General features: G+C 42.2%; 1 protein-coding gene across 20 annotated transcripts in view; it reads left to right on the forward strand.

The window, feature by feature from the left end:
* HMBOX1 (homeobox containing 1) overlaps window positions 1-18190 on the forward strand; it is a 127616-nt gene that overhangs the window by 91193 nt on the left and 18233 nt on the right. For 9 of the 20 annotated variants that reach the window (XM_075086507.1, XM_075086509.1, XM_075086516.1 and 6 more), the window contains 4 exons: window positions 11799-11881; window positions 14038-14133; window positions 15812-15906; window positions 16115-16246. In XM_075086507.1, coding sequence (XP_074942608.1) covers window positions 11799-11881; window positions 14038-14133; window positions 15812-15906; window positions 16115-16246 — 406 coding nt within the window. The remainder of the gene's footprint in view (window positions 1-11798; window positions 11882-14037; window positions 14134-15811; window positions 15907-16114; window positions 16247-18190) is intronic. The other 11 variants (XM_075086514.1, XM_075086521.1, XM_075086512.1 and 8 more) reach the window with 11 other exon arrangements.

The following is an 18190-nucleotide window of genomic DNA, read 5'->3' on the forward strand; positions in this document are numbered from 1 at the left end:
AAGTGAATTGCAAAATTAACTTCTTGCGTGACCTGGAAAGCATTCGGAAGGAATCAGTAATCAGGTTGGCACCTTGTCACCTCTTGCTTTGCTGTGGCCAGCTGTTGGCATCGAGTGGACGTGAGCGCCATCCATCCAGCTCACAGCACTGCTGGCTTTGCCCATATCTGGTTTCTAGAAGTATGCAAAGTGTTCCTGCTGCCTCTCGCTGCAGCTAGTCTCTGAACAGAGTCCAAACCTACCTCAGTGGAAGGAAATTCTCTGCCATCTAGTAACAGATGTGAGGTCTTTATACAAGTAATAAACAGAGTAATTACAAGGAGAAGTGAGGGAGCAAAATTCCTAAGTAAAGCTCGTAAGTATGTTGCGTCATGTATTTATGGGCTCTTGGTCAGGCTGTGGAGTGCTTTAAACAGACTAAAAAGAATGCTTTATCAGAGAACCATATGGGCTTTAACCACAAAAGTCACTACCATGTCCTAGATTCTTTTTTATCCTTTTTTTTTTTTTTTTGGTAGTCCAGGAAAGCAAAATTGACCTTTTTTTGTTTGATTTTCCGTTGGAATATGCATAAGTTTTAATTTGTTTTGAATTCTGTGCTGTTTGTGAGGAACTCTGTCAACAGAAGACATGGATGTGTTCCAAAGAGCCTTTTTTAAATAATATTGTTATAAAGAAAAAAGAATGAGAAAATTGGATATGTAAATACAAACATATAGAAAAAGTCATCTAATTTGTGGCTTATTATGTATATTGGGCTGGTGCTCTTTCAGTTTCTAAATGCTCCTCGGTATTCTCTTAGTCACAGGAGGGTTGGACTGGGACTTCCAGTTTCATGTCCAGCGTCTCTTGTTTCAGTCAACCTTTAATATATCCTTTTCAGAAACTGATTAAATTTGCTGTCTAAGAAGCAGGTATAGCTGTGGGTACAAAAGCCTGTTAGGAGATGGCTACCCAGCAGGCTCTTGCTGTTCCAGCAGTTAGATATCTAAATTCCTGAGATTGATTGTGACCCATCCTTCTTGGATCAATATTATCATTTAACTACAAATAAATCCTTATCTCCATCTCTTGTCCCCAGTGTTGGTCCTCTTCATGTATTTATGGTAAGCTGTAACCTCATCTCTGCCCTGAGGTTTGCTCAGGGAAAACGCGCTGTATCCCTTGCGAGGTAGGCTTTCCATTCCTCTGTCATCCCGTGATTGCTCTCCGAGACGTTCAGTTTTAAATTCACCTTTCTTGAATGTGGGAGACCAGGATTGTACATAGCCCAGGTGCGGTCTCGTGCGGGTATTCTAATGCCTTTCTTCCTGGATTGGAAATAGCCGGCACCCTCAGCTATGCCAGGCTTCGCCTTTTTGGTGGTTTTGTTGCATTGTGTCTTTTGGTCATACTACGCTGACTTACCAGGCAACTATCTTTCTGTCACTGCCGGCTATTGATCTTTTTGTGTATATGAGTTGTTGTTGTTCCCAAAGTGTATGAGGTTGCATACTGCACTGTTACATTTCTTCTTAGCTCTTGCCCTTAGGTTTGCCTGTTACTTTTTGTGATTCTCCCATTCCCTGTATTGACATGGCTTCTGACTTTGCCATCAGCAGCCTTTATTACCACGTTCAGACTTTGTGTCAAGATCATTGAGTGTGTTTGTCCTCAAGATACTCCAAAGACGGTGCTTGAGGAATGTCGCTGATAGCCGTCTTCCAAGCCATTATTTTAGATCTTCCAACCAGTTCTTAGTTATATGGTTTTTTCCTACCCTATCTCATAATTATATTAATCTTTGTCTTTTCCAAAATTATGAATAGTTTCCTATTTGTGTCTCTATCAAAAGCTTTCCTGAAGTCCAAAAATGATAAGAATTTACTTTTCTAGACACAGGACATACAGTCAACAACTCCTCAGTTCCTTTTAGAGCATTACTAGCAGTATGGTTTTAGTCAAGCTTCCTGAAGAGATGAGGCTGTCCCCAGGGAACGTGGCTTTTCTGAGGTGAAGCAGCAGTGACATTTAAGAGGAGGCACGTGACAGAAAACGTGGCTGGTGACAGGGAGCACAAATCTAGGATTAAGGAGCTGCAGATTCATTTCACAGTTCTCTGGCTGGTTTCTTGTGTCTCTGTCTCTTAACTGTGCTGATCTTCTACCTCTGAATTCTTCTAATAATATTAAATAATAAGAGTAAAGAACACAGTTTCAGAATACTTTTAAGGGGTTTATGATTTGGTTATAGAAACTGTTCTCAAAATAACGAAGCATGATGGGTGTTTTTTAATGAAGTAATCCTGTTGAAGCCTTGGAGCTTATTGTTTCCAAGGTAATTATTCACACTCCTATAGGCAAAAAAAAATACATAAAAAGTTGGATAATGAACATAGCTATTTCTTTTCCCCATGCATGGTGAATGGTCATTGAATAATCCGTAGAAAATAAATAAAACGATGTTGCTGCTGCCAGGCTTGAGTAGTAGTGCTCTTCAAGGATCCACAAAGCTACCTCATTGCTTAAAACTTTCCTTAAACCACCTTCTTTCCTCTGCTTTCTACAAAGAACCCCATGAAGCTGGTCTTGGCACCACAGTAGCTTAATCAACTAGCATGCTGGCCTATGCTGATTCAGTATTTCTTGCTCTCATTCACTTATACCCATCTGTTGCATTGCAGTTAGGTGGCAAGACAGGGAATAGACTGATATTTCAGAAAAAAAACCAAACAACCCACCAAGAAAATAGACTTTTTCTGCGTTGTGTCTGTACAGCGGTTAATACAGTAATGGTTCTGGTCCAGATCTGGAAGATACTGAGCATTAGGGAAAATATATGTAGAGCCCAAAGTCAGAAGCTTTGACCCTGAGCCTTTTGACTTCAGGCACTGGATGTCCGGCAAGAATTGGCCTTTTCTTGTCTTTTGAATCCTGTAGGAGCCTTTCGTTAGCTTAATCAATTTTTATTTTCTGAAAACGCAGCAGCAATGGCGGCCATCTCTGCGCCTCTAAGCTGAGCTGAGCCGAGTCTGGTTGGAAACTGAAAAGCTCGTGGCTCCTTGAGGGGAAATGCTAGTGGTTACGTTGGAAGTTGTCAGCTCATACTAAGCTTTATCACAAGTCTCATGTTTGGTATTTTTACTCTCCTGGAGACTTAGGACAAAGGGAGGCCTCAGGCTTCGTAGCCAGAAGGAATTTTGAAAAACATGACCTTACTGAGGCTAAACTAACAACAACTTGAGGGACCTGGCTCCTTACACTTGACATTCTGTACATATTTTCTTGTGATCCAGTGCTGAATTTCCCATTAAAGCATGATTTTGAGGCAAGGACAGGCTATTCTTCTAGAAAAACCTTACTTTAAATGAGCAGAAGGCTCAGTTCTGGCTCTGATGAGTTTAATATTTTCTTCAAGAGAGCAGAGAATGATGTTTGAGGTTGAGTAATGTAAAATCCAAGTCGTACACTTTGCTATTTATTTGTCTTGCCAAATAAAGCATTTTGCTTTTTTGGTTTGTTTTGTTTGTTTTGTTGTCAAATAAAGCCATGGAATCCTCTGCTGTCCTGCAAGTAGTATGTTTAATAACCACCCTGTTGGTTAGAGTGCATCTCATTGGAAAGGTGGGTCACCAAGCAGCAAACCAGCCCTTACGAGTGGGTGGGCTCTTACTGAAGTCCCGGATTTACACGGGGTCTCATCACTTCTTGGAGGTGTTTCATCCGGGGACTGATCCTGCCTTAGCTTGCTTTGCTTTGGGAGAACTAGCTAATCCAGAGGATGTTAGTCAGTAACTCCTCCCCTGTAGAAAGTTAAAAAAATGTTTGTTTCACTGTTGTCTTCATAAAGGTCTTGTTTATCAATTGGTTAAGTCCAGAGGATTTAATGCACATAAATATCCCTGTAGCGTGTAGGTCTCAATTTAAATATTGCAGGTAAATGAAGGAGAACAAGAGACACTATTATTCATGCTTAGATGCCTTGTTAGGAAGAGCTTTGAAGGTGCTGTATGCTCACACCAACCCGTTGTTGAAATATTACAGAACAATTCTCACTTTATCGTGTCTGTGATGTGTTAGCTACTTGCTGGCTTCAAAAATTTTCCGTCTTTTTTCTTTTTTCCTTTTATTTTGTGTACAATTTAGTTGACTATGTTAGTTTGAGGGGGTCTGCGATACCATTAAGCTTAAGGATAGTCAGAAAATTTTAGCCATTGTCTGCTGTCAGTGTCTTCAAGGTGCCTTAAGCAGAAAGTACCTGTGTGTTTCAAATTGCTAAAAACTCCAAACCTTTCTGCTCAAAAGAGAGCTGTTCTGTAATTTCAAAAATATTCTTATCACCAAATCCAATTACAAGGAAGAGTAAATCGCCACCTCCGATGTCTTAACTATTCCCTTTTTAATTGTTAATTATCTCGACAGTAGGGTGCTATAGATTAGGAGGCATAGATTATCTTCTGCAAGTATGAGGCTTTCAGTGCTATTATCAATTAATTCTGTTTTTAAAGGAATTCTAGTATAATATTAATAGCTTGATAGGATTGTGCTGGTGGTTGAGACCACTGTCAAAATACTGAGAAAATAATTTTTTAAAAATTAGAAACCTGATGATGTTAGAGTAGCTTTGAAGGTCATACAGTTCTATGCACTCCAGTGCAAGGTGTATTTTTGGCGTTTTAATCTACATTGCAGAGTAGATTCCTGCTAAGAAACATCAGTAAAATGACTGTCTCGGAGTTTAGGCACCGATTTGTAAAACCAGAATAGAGTCAGCTCTGTTGTACGAGTTTTTTTAATGTGTGCTGAAATGACTGTGCAATTTATGTACACAAACACATACGAGTGAAATAGTTAAAATTGATATGTGTCTGGTGCTCTAAGTGATCAAGTCCCTTCGAGATCTCCAGGTTTGCACTTTCCATGAAAAGAAGTACAAGAATGAAACACATCTTACAGTGGGAGACTTAGAAACTGTTCTTTCCCTAGACAGAGAGCACAGCAATACGCTGGCGTTGAAAGCTCAAGCTAGGAATGAGATGCAGATTTTTAAAGAATAAGGATTTTTACAGTTTGGTTCCAAAGCGTATTTAAGGTTATGGTAGATTCTGCTTTGGATAAAATCCCAAATTTTGATGTTGGGACTGGGTATCTCTGTAGGTCGAACAGAAGGTCTGGGCTTAAAGCCAGAATCACCGAGAACCTCTGGTCGGTGCTGTAGAAGAGGTCAAGCTAGAGTCCTGTAGTGGTTTCTTCAGTCCTTAAAATCCATAGACCTATGAAAGCCACAAGCTAAATGATGGTGCTGTAGGGAGAACAGGAGGGAGATGTGGCAATCTTCCTCGTCAGTGTTTTTTCTGGGTTTGGGATTTTTTAAAAAAATTTGCCTTTTGCCTGGATGGAAGGTCTAGTTGAGCTGAGGCTGTAGGAATGTCTAGACTAAGTCCATCTGCACACATCCAGAGAGAGCTGCGGTTCTCATCCATGGCTGCTCTCAAGCACAGCAGTGGCTCACCAGGTGTTTCCTGTAGCAACTAACCTGGTGGTTACGTTTTGCAGTCCTGGGGGAAGGAGAAAACGGTGTGTTCACTGTAATTCTCAGCTCCATCAGAGTTTATCTGTGGAGAGTATATCTTTGAGCTTTAATTTTGCTGTCTAGGATAGAAATGACTTTACTATATATGGTGGGGTTCACTGTTTAGTTGACACGCATGCCGTTATTACAGAATCTGTAGAAAAATCAGTAGATGAAATGGATGGTCATCTGTTGACCTCACTAAAAATGACATTAGTGATACTCTTGGCCAGTATTTGCTGGGAAATAAACTAGTCATTAGACTTTCCGATGAGATTATGCTTTGAATGTCACTTCTCTGACAGTCTGTCTCATGCCACGCAGTGATAAGATCTCAGGCACAGATGACAGGCTAACTTCAGAAATATTCCCATTGATTTGACAGCTGAATAATAGTTCTGTTAAAAGCCACAAAGACTGAAACAATGACCTCTTGGTACTGGGTGATACTACATTGATAAATATACTAATGAGAGATAAGGTAGGTAACTATACTGGAGTGTTTTATGTAACTTGTCAGTGGAAAGCAGAGGTACCGTTTGAAGGGAAACTAGATAGCGAGCTGAAATTACAGGCAGTCTTATCGAAGACAAAAGAGCAGCTTGCGCTCTCGTGTATTTTGAGACACTAGGTTTGGCAGGGAGCTCAGTCCCTGGAGGCAGCAGGATCTTCTGTTCATCAACAGGGGTCAGATGGGAGCTGGGGGAAATGGGCAGTTGGGGTTTTTTTTGTCCATACGTCCCATGGCCGGTTGCTGAGCCCACCACTCAGGCTTTGCTTTTAGCATCAGTTGAAGAGGATGTGGGTGAGCTGCCGTTGAAGGAAGCGGTCCCAGCTGTGTGTTTCAGCCGTCCCCTGCCCGCCTCCCTTGGCTGCGCAACCACTGCTTTTGGCACGCGTGGAAAGCTGGACTAGAGAAGCAGTCGGGCAGAAAACCTTCCCGCAGAGAAGAGGATGGGACCATTCCTTTCAGTCTGTGCTTAAACTGCGTTAAGCTGGACTACAGCCTGAGCCTCGGGGAAGATGGATTTCGGTGGAGGAGTGAGAGCCCCACAGGAGTGCTGGGGGATTTCACTCGCAGGTGATTCCTGCGTCGATGGAAGTGGGAACCCAGAGATGCAAACACAAAATTAAGCGAGGGGGTGAACTTGCAGCATGTCCACTGTTCTTCAGTAAACATCCATCTGCATATTCTTACCTCCTGTTAATTGCAAGGTGAATTATCCTTCTTTCAGTGAGATTGCCCTGATCTACACATACCTGAATTACCTCTCCCTGATCGTGGGTAATTCAGCTGTAACAGCTGACCCGCGGTGAATTGTTACCCTGCAACACATTTGAGCCTTTTTGCTTTGAATCACTTTCACACTTTGAAGCTTTAAGTGTTATGTCATGCTGTAAAATAAGCCTTTCCTCAGCCCGGGGTCTTCTGAGCAGTGCTGGGTTTTTATCTGTTTGTGCCTGACATCCAGCCATATGAAAAAGCACCGAACCTGCCCGTCCTTCCGCTGCTCCGTAGCTCGGGTCGTTTCAGACACTTCCCTGGCAGCTGCAAAGCTGATACGAAGAAGCAAAACTTCCACTGTGGATTATCAGGAACACTGCTGAGGCATTGCTTAATGCATCTGATATCTAAGCCTGGATAACAGCAGCCGTACAGCTGAGGAAAAAAAAAAAAAAAAAAAAGATTGGCAGCTATTGCAGGAATTCAGATAGGGGCACCTTGGTAAAGAGTGTGGGGGGGATGCGTTTACTTCCATTACAGAGCCCAGGGCTGAGATGGATTCTCTCTCTGTCATTGTCCTAAGCACATTATCCCTGAAAGAAAGAGGGTTTCTCTGAATCTGCAATTTTTCTAGGCTTCAGTGTTATTGAAATGAAACCGCTTCAAGGATATCTATATTCTTTACCATCATACGGATTCTCATCTCATGTAAATTATTTGGCCACTTTTCATTTTAATCCTCTGCTGTCATTTCTACAAAAGAGATCGTTTGGTTTCTTCATTGAAGGTGTTCAGCTGACAGCTGCCGTTTGTCTAGAAAGCAGCGTGCCTTTGCAGGATTTACTTGTGCCTGCTCTCTTCTTTTTCTTTTTCTTTTCTTTTCCCCTTTTAAGTTCATATTGCTTCAGATTTTTCACCTGTAGTTTTTCAGGAACATTTCAGCTCGTGAGCAGGCTGTCGTTGGTAGCTGCAAAGAGAAATCCAGACATCCCGCGTTTTTCCATGTCCCTTAGCAAGGCTATACCTGGCTGATAAGAAACAGAACTGGACGCAGATTAATTAATTTCCTGCTTGCAAGAAGAACTGTAGTCAAAAAATGCAGTGTTTTAACAACCTCTACCTGAGCAAACCAAAACAGCAATGGTGAAGCCTTGAATTTTTTTTTCCGTGGCTTCTCTGTCTTGAAAACTCAGTTGTTATCACCAACACTCCAGAAGTGTTGGGAGGCTTTAAATGTCTTGGTATGTCACCCACCAGTCCTGTTACGACCTTGAAATAAGTGGTGGGAATGAAACATGGATGTGTTGGTAGAGTGTGTGTATGGAGAATGTGGAGGCTGAGGATGAAAATCAGCTCTTACGGTTGAGGTTGTATGGTTTTGGTTACCTGTATGAGGCTTTTTACTTTAAGACTGAAAACGTCTGAGTATGATCTCTTCTCTGATAAAACCTGCTTGCTCTCTGCCAGAGGTTAAAAGCACAATATGGTGACGGAGAAGAATATTATCAGGAGAAGTTGAGGAGAAGGTACAGTTTTGGGAAGCCTGAGCTGAGGGTTGGACAAGTTTACAGGCAGCCTGAACGTGTGGGGGAAGGAGGAGGCATGTCATTAATGCGGATAAGGAATATGCCAGCAGGTGGAAAGAGAAGCAGGTTCTAAAATTACTGTGTCAGCTACAGAAATAGAGTTTTATCTACTCCGGTAGTGCCCTTCCAGCTCCCCTCTGGTACCTGCTTAGCTTTGTGATCTCCATGAAAATGTCTTATTTACCAGGAGAGCTGCCTGAAAACTTCCTAACTTTTCAGTGTTTTTTCATAAAACAGGGTTTCAGGATGAAAAGCATTTCATATTTTCAAGTGGGAATCACTTTTCATGTAGAAACTTTCAGACATTTACATTAAAAGATGAGAAATTTGTGTTAAAATTTAAAGAAAATGTTCCAGAATTATGAAAAATGTGGTTTGTTCCAATCAAATAAAAACGTTTATAGCTTATTCAGTTGTAAAGTTGTAGAAAACACAAAGAAAACACGAAGACGACTTCCTTGTTTGCCAGAAAAGGTGTCTCATTCATTGTCCAGATCTGAAAGTTAGCTCCATCACAGGGAGATTTCCTGTTATCCCAGAGAATTGTAAACCTGCGCCTAAGTTCTGTAATTATTGGAAAATGTGAGCTTTTTTATTGGAGCCAGCAGAAGCATAAGGCACTCAGTGGCTTGCTGCAAGGATAGTGTTTAGTTACGTGCCAAGAGAGGGACAGCTAGTGGTTCTTGTGTTATCTTTTCTTCATTCGTTGGCGTCTCGGTTTCTTGCATCAGCGTGAGAATGGGCAGTTCACCCATTTCTTAATTTGACATCTTTTGTTATTTCCTCCATCAAGGTAGGCATTGTCTAGCAGTTTTGTGACCACAGATGATCTAGATCCATAATCCCGCACGACATCAGGGTTTCCACTGGTTTTAATAAATCACCATGTAGATCCATCAGGTTTTCTAAGTTATGGGGTTTCTTTCATGGTGTTTGTTCTTGACTTTTGACAAGTATCTATAAACAAAATAATGTTTGGCAAAGGGGTCCATAAAATAGCTATTATGGTTTCCAGAATTTGCCAAGTTAATTTTTGTACACATAGGGATGAGCTGAATTCCTAATCAGGACTCCAGGTCATACATATATTTATGTAAATAATAGTACAGCAGTTTTCAGCTGTGACGTTTTCATAGAATCATAGAATCGTTAAGGTTGGAAAAGACCCTTAAGATCGAGTCCAACCGCTAACCTGTCACTGCCAAGCCCACCACTAAACCGTATCCTCAAGCACCACGTCTACCCTTCTTTTAAATACCTCCAGGGATGGAGACTTTTGATGTTCCTTTATCTCATGCCACTTAAAAGAGGAGATAGTTCTTGGCTCTGGGCAGAGGGCGGGGCGCTCTGTTCTGTAGGTGGGAGAGCTGAGATGCTGTCACGAGGCAGTTGGACTGGGAGCCTGAGCTTCTGCTTCCATCACTAACTACTAGAAAAAGCATTTTCTGGTCTATTTTCCAAGCTCTCCATTCTCCAAAACAACTTTGTACAGAACACAACTCCTTTGAACAGAAATTTGCAAGTGAAGATAGACACACGTATCACTTCAAAGGATGTAATAACAGAGAGGATGATATATCTGGAAGAGGAAGGAATATACTTTAAAAAATACCATGCCCAGAGACTGGGCGTATTGCTGGGAGGGGGAGAAAAAAGGGAAGAAAATCTCTTGCTGATAATTGAGGGAGCATTCCTCTGGTGCCAGTGCCAAAGCTGACAGCTCTACATACTTGAAGCTTCCCAGAAAGTAAGTGTAACCGGGTGTCCTCCTCTTCAGCTCTAATGGCAAAATCTCAGCTCTTTTTTCTGAGTAGGATCAAGCGTAGTGGGAATTGCAGTTATGGGCACTCTCTCCAGGTTTCCTTCATAAGAGCAACTCAGAGGTCCAGGGAAGAAGTAGTGGATGTTTACATGTAAATGTGATTGCCTCCAAAGCCCAAATCAGTAGTATAGATGTAGTCTGCCCTTCATTTAGTGAAGATGGAGCTATTTCTGTGGTTTCATTTGCTCTCTAAGCTAGCAAATCAAGTGGAAGTACATTAGCGGTGCAACTAGCTGTGCTAATGTGTGATTTCTCTTAGTCACCGAGTAGCAGCGTTGGCCTCCGTTTGCGGGCGTGGCTGCAACGCTGCAAACAGTGGGATGAAGGAGTAGTAGCCAAAATTCAAATTGAATATTTGAAATTCGTATTTACAGTGAACTGATGTAAACTGGAAGCGAAATAGCGAGATCTGCATCAGTACCACTTGTTCAAAAGAAGGTTGGACACAAACAGTCGCTGTATGGAACAGAATCCAGGTTTCCGTAGAAAGTAACTGTGCTGGGGCCGATCCATAAGAGGAGAAATCGGACCATGGAAAATAATAATTGCCTAAATATGGCTAGCTCTCCTACTACCAAATGATCTACAGTTAAAGGAAATATCTTATTTTCAAATGCAGAGCAGCTGTCCAACAGCTGAACCTGCTGCCGATCAAAGTTGATCAAAGAATTCTTAGGATTATCTGTTACGGACAATCTACAGAAAAAATGTAGCAGTCCCTGCTTATGGCATGCTTATCAGAGTCCATTGAAGTAAACAGGACTTTTTGTTGGTTTTAATGCAAATCTGCTACGCTCTGTAGAATGCAAATCAGTTCATTAAAATTTGTAAAGCCCTTAAATGAAGTAAAAGAGAAAACAGTTTAACTTTTATAGATGTTTACTGCATATGAGATACAATAAAATGAGTTATTCCGGAAAAAAATACTGTTCAAATATGCTATACTCGATAGGTTGTTCTGGGGAAGATTGAAAATTTTAAAATTGTGATTTGAAAGAAAAGCTAGTCTGACTTTAGAAATCTTACTGTATTACTGTGTAATCTTGTCTGTACAATCTTCATACCGTATGTGTCAAAAGTACACAATATTCGTGTGCGTTTGCGCTTAATACATGTGCAAGTATGTGTGTATGTGTGTATATATTGACCCAGGGATCCGAACAAATACCGAACAGCTCCTTCATTTGTAGGACGCTGCCTAAGCTGGGGATGCATCAGGAAAAAAAATGAGTAAGTGATAATAAAGGCAGAGGCATGGCCTGGGATGCCTTCTGACATGATGCTTCACTTGACTCTCCTAACGCTGACATCCATGGGACTGCCTACTTCGTTGTATCTCCTAGTACAATATTCTGAGTGCTGAGGTGACGCTGCAAATGCTGAGATAATATTCATTTCTCTGAGGCGCTGGGGAAGTTTTATGCACTATGTGGATATGAGTGCATGCCGGTATTGCCTTAAGCATATACAGGGTTACATAAGATTTACCACATCTGTGTTCTCTCCGTAAGAGCGATGCATAAACCAACAGTTGACACCTTCTAGAGAAGCTGCTCTGGAGCATTCGTGCTCTGATTTCTGAAAAAAAAACTTTTTTTTTTTCCCCCCCTTGCAGTTACTTCAATGAGAATCAATATCCAGACGAGGCAAAGAGAGAAGAAATTGCAAACGCCTGTAATGCAGTTATACAAAAGCCAGGTGAGGAGCTGATCGTGGTGTCCTTTCCAAAGGCAATTGCAATTGGATTTCAACATCTAAATTCAGCAAATCTCATTTTAAGGCTATTACTAACAAATGTAGCGCTCTCAACTAGTATTAGGTCTCTTCTTGAGCGTTCTATAACCCGTGTTATTTGGAGCTGCCGTACTTGGATGAACATGACAGCCAGTGCAGATTTCAAACCTAAATTCCTGCCAGTTGAGATACGAAGTACAAGTTGTGCATCTGAATATTTCACTGCTAAGAAAATAAACATCTGAAAGGTTTTCAGCGTAAACATAGCTGAAAAGTTTTCGTTCATAACGTTCAGTTATTTCAAAGGACTTCTAGAAGCACTCAGTAGTGATCTGAGGATTGTATTACATCCCACGAACGTGGGTGTTACTGGGTCTGTTTTACAGATGGGAAATCTTAGGTTCATAGACTGGGGCTTGCTGGAGATCGCACAGCAGGTCCTCGGAGGATTCAGGAGCACAGCTTTCCTTTCTTTCAATTGTTTTACAGCTTCTAGAACAAGGGTCTCATATTAGAATCTGTGTATTAATGGAGGACCTGGTATTTGGGTCAACAAGATGCATTTTCCCTGTTCTTGGAGAAGTCGTACTTGGGAGAGGAGCATGAATATTCAGTGTAGTATTAGTGGACGCACCTGCCTGTGCTTGGTTTTGCCAACCAAACGTTTACACAGTTTTCACAACTTGTATTTTGGATATATTTAGATTTTATGCAACCAGAATAAAAACGAATGCAGAAGAAAGCTACGGCACAGCTCCTGAACACTGGGACAGCCACAGGATAGCACAGAATCTTAGATTAGGCTGGAAGCGACCTCTGGAGAACATCTGGTCAGGCAGGACCAGCTTAGGTTAGCTTGCTTGAGGCTTTACCTTGTTGAGTTTTGAATATCTCCAAAACTGGAGGTTTTCCGGCCTCTGGGCCCTTGTTCCACAATTTGAGCACTCTCGTGGCCAAATACTTTTTCTTAACCCCTAGTCAAAATTTCCCTTGTTGCAACTTCTGTGTTGCCTTTTGGTCGCGGAAGCAGAGTGCTCTAGCGGGTGGAGCACCGAGGAGGGTGGGGTTTTATTCCTGGCTGTGCTGCTGGTTGGTTCAGCAGCTTTGAACAAACCCCTTAAACACTGTTTCTCAGGATCAGAAAAATATTGTGAGTGCTGCTGATGCCAAGCGTTAGGAAACAGCGCAGCTACCTACTTCCAGATTTTCCTTTCTTTCACTTGTCTCACCTCTCCTCACGTCCTTAAGTTTGCAGATTGCTGCAATTACATGAATGTTTTGTATGCTGAATAAATAAGCTTTGAGAAACAGTCTGAAGCAGGGGAGTCTCAATCCCCATGTAGCCTGCAGCAGGCGGAGGTTGCAGCTTGAATAGGGTCGAGGCCAGCTGACGAGGTTTCCGTGCTGTCCCTCCAATGCCGAACCCCTGCTTTTACGCTGATGATCAGAAGGGATCACCTTCTGTCACTGGCTGGTGGTTGGTGGGATTTTATTTGTTGGTTTAAATGTAAAACACCAGTGATCTGGTTTCCAACATCCCCCCCTTTCTCCCAGAAGATCGCAAGTGTCCTGGCACGATTGAGAGGGTGTGATTAGTGCTGCGGGAGCATGATAGCAGCTGGTGGGGGAGAGGAAGGAAAATAGATTGAAGTGAACGACACAAAATCTCTTTTGCTGCTGAGGAAAACATGTCATTGAACTGTATCCTGGTGGCACGTAGTAAGAGAACTAGCCCAAGGGTACGCGAAGTGTGGCAGGGCTCTGAATTGAATTTGAGGTTTTTTGAATCTCAGTTTTGTGCTTGAGCTAGAAAAGCAGCCCTCTACTCTCCCACGGCTCTGCATTAAGTTGATTGAAGCTGCAAAGAAATTCCTGTATTTCAGATTTTTAGAAAAAGAAGAAAGGCTACTTTGTTTTGAGAGAGATATTTGGCATTTATTACCATAGCATCTGGGCACAGTACTTTGATTCACATGAAATTCACTTTATTCTCAGTTATAATTACTTTTCAGTGCAGTCTGCATTTCAGGGGTTTATCACATGTGTAAGGGTATTCGCCTACCTCTGGAACCCAGCGAGTAATGTTGCTGTTTTTTGTTTCCTCCCTGTTACTTTCATAGGAAAAAAGTTATCAGATTTGGAGCGAGTTACCTCCCTTAAAGTGTACAATTGGTTTGCCAACAGAAGAAAGGAAATCAAGAGAAGAGCCAATATCGGTAATGTATCAGAGAGCCTGCTCTCCAGGTTTAACACGTACACTTGCTCAGGAGGGATGGAAGGTACATAAGATGGGAAATACTAGAGGTTCTGACATTCTTAGCAGGAGTGTGGAACAATTTTTAGACTTATTCTCTTGCTGTCCCAGACTTTTTCTAAAATGTGGGTAGGAATTTAATTGATGGAATTCCGTCATCAGCGGAGGAAAATGGTGCAGTTACAAAGTTTTACTGGAAGATCAGTTTTTAAAAACCAAAGTGAGGATTCTGTTGGCGGAAGGAGACTCGTATTTCCCTATGCTCAGGCTCCTTTGGGTATCCAGAATAAAATCTAAAATAAAACCTCAAAATATCTGCATTGGAAATAAGGGAAATGGAGATGGTTGCAAGTTCACAACCTTAGCACGCTGTTTAAATGAAAAGTGGCTGTCGTGAAGAGCTTTTATCTGGTTGTAAGTTTCCTTTTGTCTGCGTTCCACTGAAATGCGCTTGTTCTTTCAGCCAAAACCTGGGGGTGTCTTGCCACCTGCCATCCCCGAGACCCCACAGGGATCTGAGAGCTCAGATGAGTTGTTTTACATCTCAGATACAGCCACTGGGACCAAAGGCTCTGCGAGCCAACTTCTCATTCCAGTTACTCCTGTGCTCCGTCTTGCTTTCCAAGGGGTTGCACAGTGACACGTGGCTGGAACAAAGTAATAATTTTTCTTGATGATCAGGATAAAACAAAAGTCGCTTCTGATTTAACCCCGCGGGTTCTCTGAGTGATGAGCAGCTGATCGTAAGGAAGCTAGGAGTGACTCGGAACTTGTAAGAAGTAGACCTTCTAATGGGAATAAACATAAGCCATTCTAATGAGAATAAATTCATATTAGTGGCCAGGGCTCTACAAGCTTCTGCAATGCACGCACGATTGAATGCACTTAGATACTGTGCGGATTGTGTCTGCGATACGTAGACGGGCAGAGATCCCTACCTGCCTATTACCAGTGTTGTTGCAGGTCTGGAATGTTACGCCCTTTCGCTATCTGCTTCTTTCTGCCGTGTTTGTGAATAAGAAAAATTCCTTTTTCCAGCATTTGGTGTGTTACTCAAATTCAACCTAATTATTTTTTTTTTTTAATGGAACCTGTTGATGGGGGGGAACAAAGCAAAGCTAGTCCAAGGTGGGTGGAGTTACAGCTGTATCTGACCTGTGTAGGGAGGAGGGTTGGAAGGAGACAAAAAAGAACCAAAGGGAGCTTTAGATGCATGGAGCCTACTACAAGATGAAGGTACATGTGGTTTTAAATCCCTTAAGTGCTTTAAAAAATTTCTCCATCTATTTTCAGACACTCCCCCCACCCCCTCAAGTCCTGCCAGTCCAAACTGTGTGGGAAGATCTACAGGGAATGCCTTTGCTACTCCGGTACATTAGAAATTATCCTAGTTTCTAATAGGACTGGCTAGAAAACAAGGATTCTTACTCGCAAACAAGTCTGTTAGTTGGTAGAGAAGGATTTCAGGCAAACCAGTATCTATACATGTCCTACCTTCCTAAATACCAGAGAGTGAAGAGGAAGAGGCTAAGAACTAACTCTGTTCTTCCAGTTATTCTAAATTCTTGGGAGAAAAAGTAGTTACTTTTAATTACTCTAATGCATCAGATAAATTAGGGATCCATTTGCTTTTTTCGAAGAAGCAGCAATCCTGGAGAGCCATGGAATAGATGTACAGAGTCCGGGAGGTCATTCCAACAGTGACGACGTCGATGGCAATGACTACTCAGAGCAGGTAAGCGTCACGGCTGAGCCTTGTGGCCCAAAAAGGGAGAGTTCACGCAACACATGAAGAGGCCCTCTACCTCTCGCAAATCAGATGTCTCTTGTTTTTGTTCTGCTTTTATGTAATTGTAATGGGGAAAGTGGAAGAGCACAGCTCCCCTGTTTGAATGTGTTGAGCAACCAGTATTCACCCACATGGATTTATTGTCATACAACAGGACACTTGGCAAGTACGCAATGGGGAGGAGGAGGGAAGATGTTCAGAGGGAGGCAGAGAAGCAGAGAAGGTAGAAGAAGACAGGAGGATCTGCTCCAAACAAGCAAGTTACACCATTCACGCCACACGCAATGTATGAAAAATGTTAGGAGAGTGTTAACTCACCCAGTGCACCATGCATAACTTGCGCTCTCCTTACGCATGGCACCGCTCTAGTTATCCACCCTCAAGAAAGGACGTACAGGTCTTTAACAGTTGCTCCTATATATCAGGCACTAACACGCTTCCCTGCAAAACTAGACATGCGTGTTCCTCTTAGACCTATTATTTCTTTCTGCAAGAAATATCTCCAATGTAGCCTGTGCTACAGCTACTGTGAGCTGCTTGTCTGGCACCCAGACGAGCACAGCAGCGAGCCCCTGCCCAGTACACTTTGTAATGCCTTCTGCCAACCTCGCCCAGCAAGGCACTGAGCACCCTCCTTTAAGGTGCTGAGATCCCTCTGTTTGTACCCTTCAGGAGCATCTCAGGATCACTCCCTAAGACACTGACAGACAAAGGGTGAAGGGTGGGGGGGAAAGGATTTGATTAACTGAAGATTGATGTTTATTTGGCCCCCCGCACCTGTTCCGTATTGTTCTGCAACGATGTGCTACTATTTGGATTGTTTACGTATTATCTGTCCTTTTATTTTCTTTTCCTTTTTGCTTTTTAATTCTTGCCTATTCTCTATTTTTCTTGGTTGTTTTTAACCCTTGACAGCAACTTCTTTTTTAAATTCTCTAGCAAAAGAATACCCCTCCCCGCACTCTGAGCCCTCACCTACCCTAAAGTTGGTGACCCTTCCTTCACACACCTTCCTGCCAGGTATTGCATCCCCTTCCCAATTTTCCTTCAGGTGTCAGTGTTGCCCAGAACCCCTCAGGGCTGTGCGTGCTTGGAACCGGTGGACTTGAACAGTTCACTTGGCTTGGTTCTGGTTTTGATATGAGCTGTGCTCTGCGCTGCACCCAGCATCTGGGGTGGGCAGATCACTTTTCATTGACTCACTTGGGAGAAGTAGGTAGGTCTCCCTGCATACAGGCTGCTGGTGGAGTGTAACAGCAACTGAGTGTCCTGGAACGAGTCCCCAGCATACTTGGCTGTGGCCCAGTACGACAGATATCTGGCAGAGGCATTCCCAGCCGCTCTGCTTCTGATGGGTATTAAGGCCCTTTTTATAGGTCATCACCAGCAGATTTGGTGGAACCAACTTTGCTAGCTTTAGATGATGAGACGCTGCTCTGTGACTGTTACAAAATATTCTGAAACTGCTGCCGAGCACAGATAATTCCTTGTCAGTCAGATACAGGACCTGAATACTGGGATGAAGTGTTATGTAGACTCCCAAACTATGTTTTTTCTTCTGTGTGTTATCCAAAATACTTTGAAAAGAGGAATAAATTGGTTATTAAAATTTAAATACCTTTGTTTAGAGTCCTTAAAAATTGCATTTCTCAGCAGTCCAGCTGGGCTCCTCCATGAAGTGTAATTCGGCATTAGCAGCGAAGCAGGTTAAATAGCAAGTTCTCCTGATGACCATTTAACGTAGAATCATAGAAACGTCCCTTAGCTGTTAAAACCATAAATTCTGTTTTCCACAGCGACACTTAAACTCTGGTAAACTTTAAAACACAAAGTTCTTCCAAATCCTAATGAAGTGCCTAAAACTCAGGACTCTGTATTTCTTACTACGGTTAAGATTGCTGCGAGGCCCTTAGTGTGTGGGCACACCATGATGTTTGCCTGACATTTGTTGTAAATGAATCCATTCCTTTAAAGAATCTTAGGATTTTACCAAGTCCTGGCTTTTCTGGGCCCCTCAGCATTTGCCACGTCTTCTTAATTTAAAAATGCTTAATAACACATTTTAAATTTCACAAGTTCATCCCTTAAAGGCTGTTGGAAGACTGATAAATGTGTATCATTTCCTTTCTGTAAATAATCAAAAAAAAAATGTGGGGTCATGGTGTGGTTACTATTAGTACCCCGTTTTAAAGAGGAGAAAACACTGTGATTTCACCCAAAATTCCAGAAG

Source organism: Phalacrocorax aristotelis, chromosome 3, assembly GCF_949628215.1.
Source record: "Phalacrocorax aristotelis chromosome 3, bGulAri2.1, whole genome shotgun sequence".
In the NCBI taxonomy this organism is placed as follows: domain Eukaryota; kingdom Metazoa; phylum Chordata; class Aves; order Suliformes; family Phalacrocoracidae; genus Phalacrocorax; species Phalacrocorax aristotelis.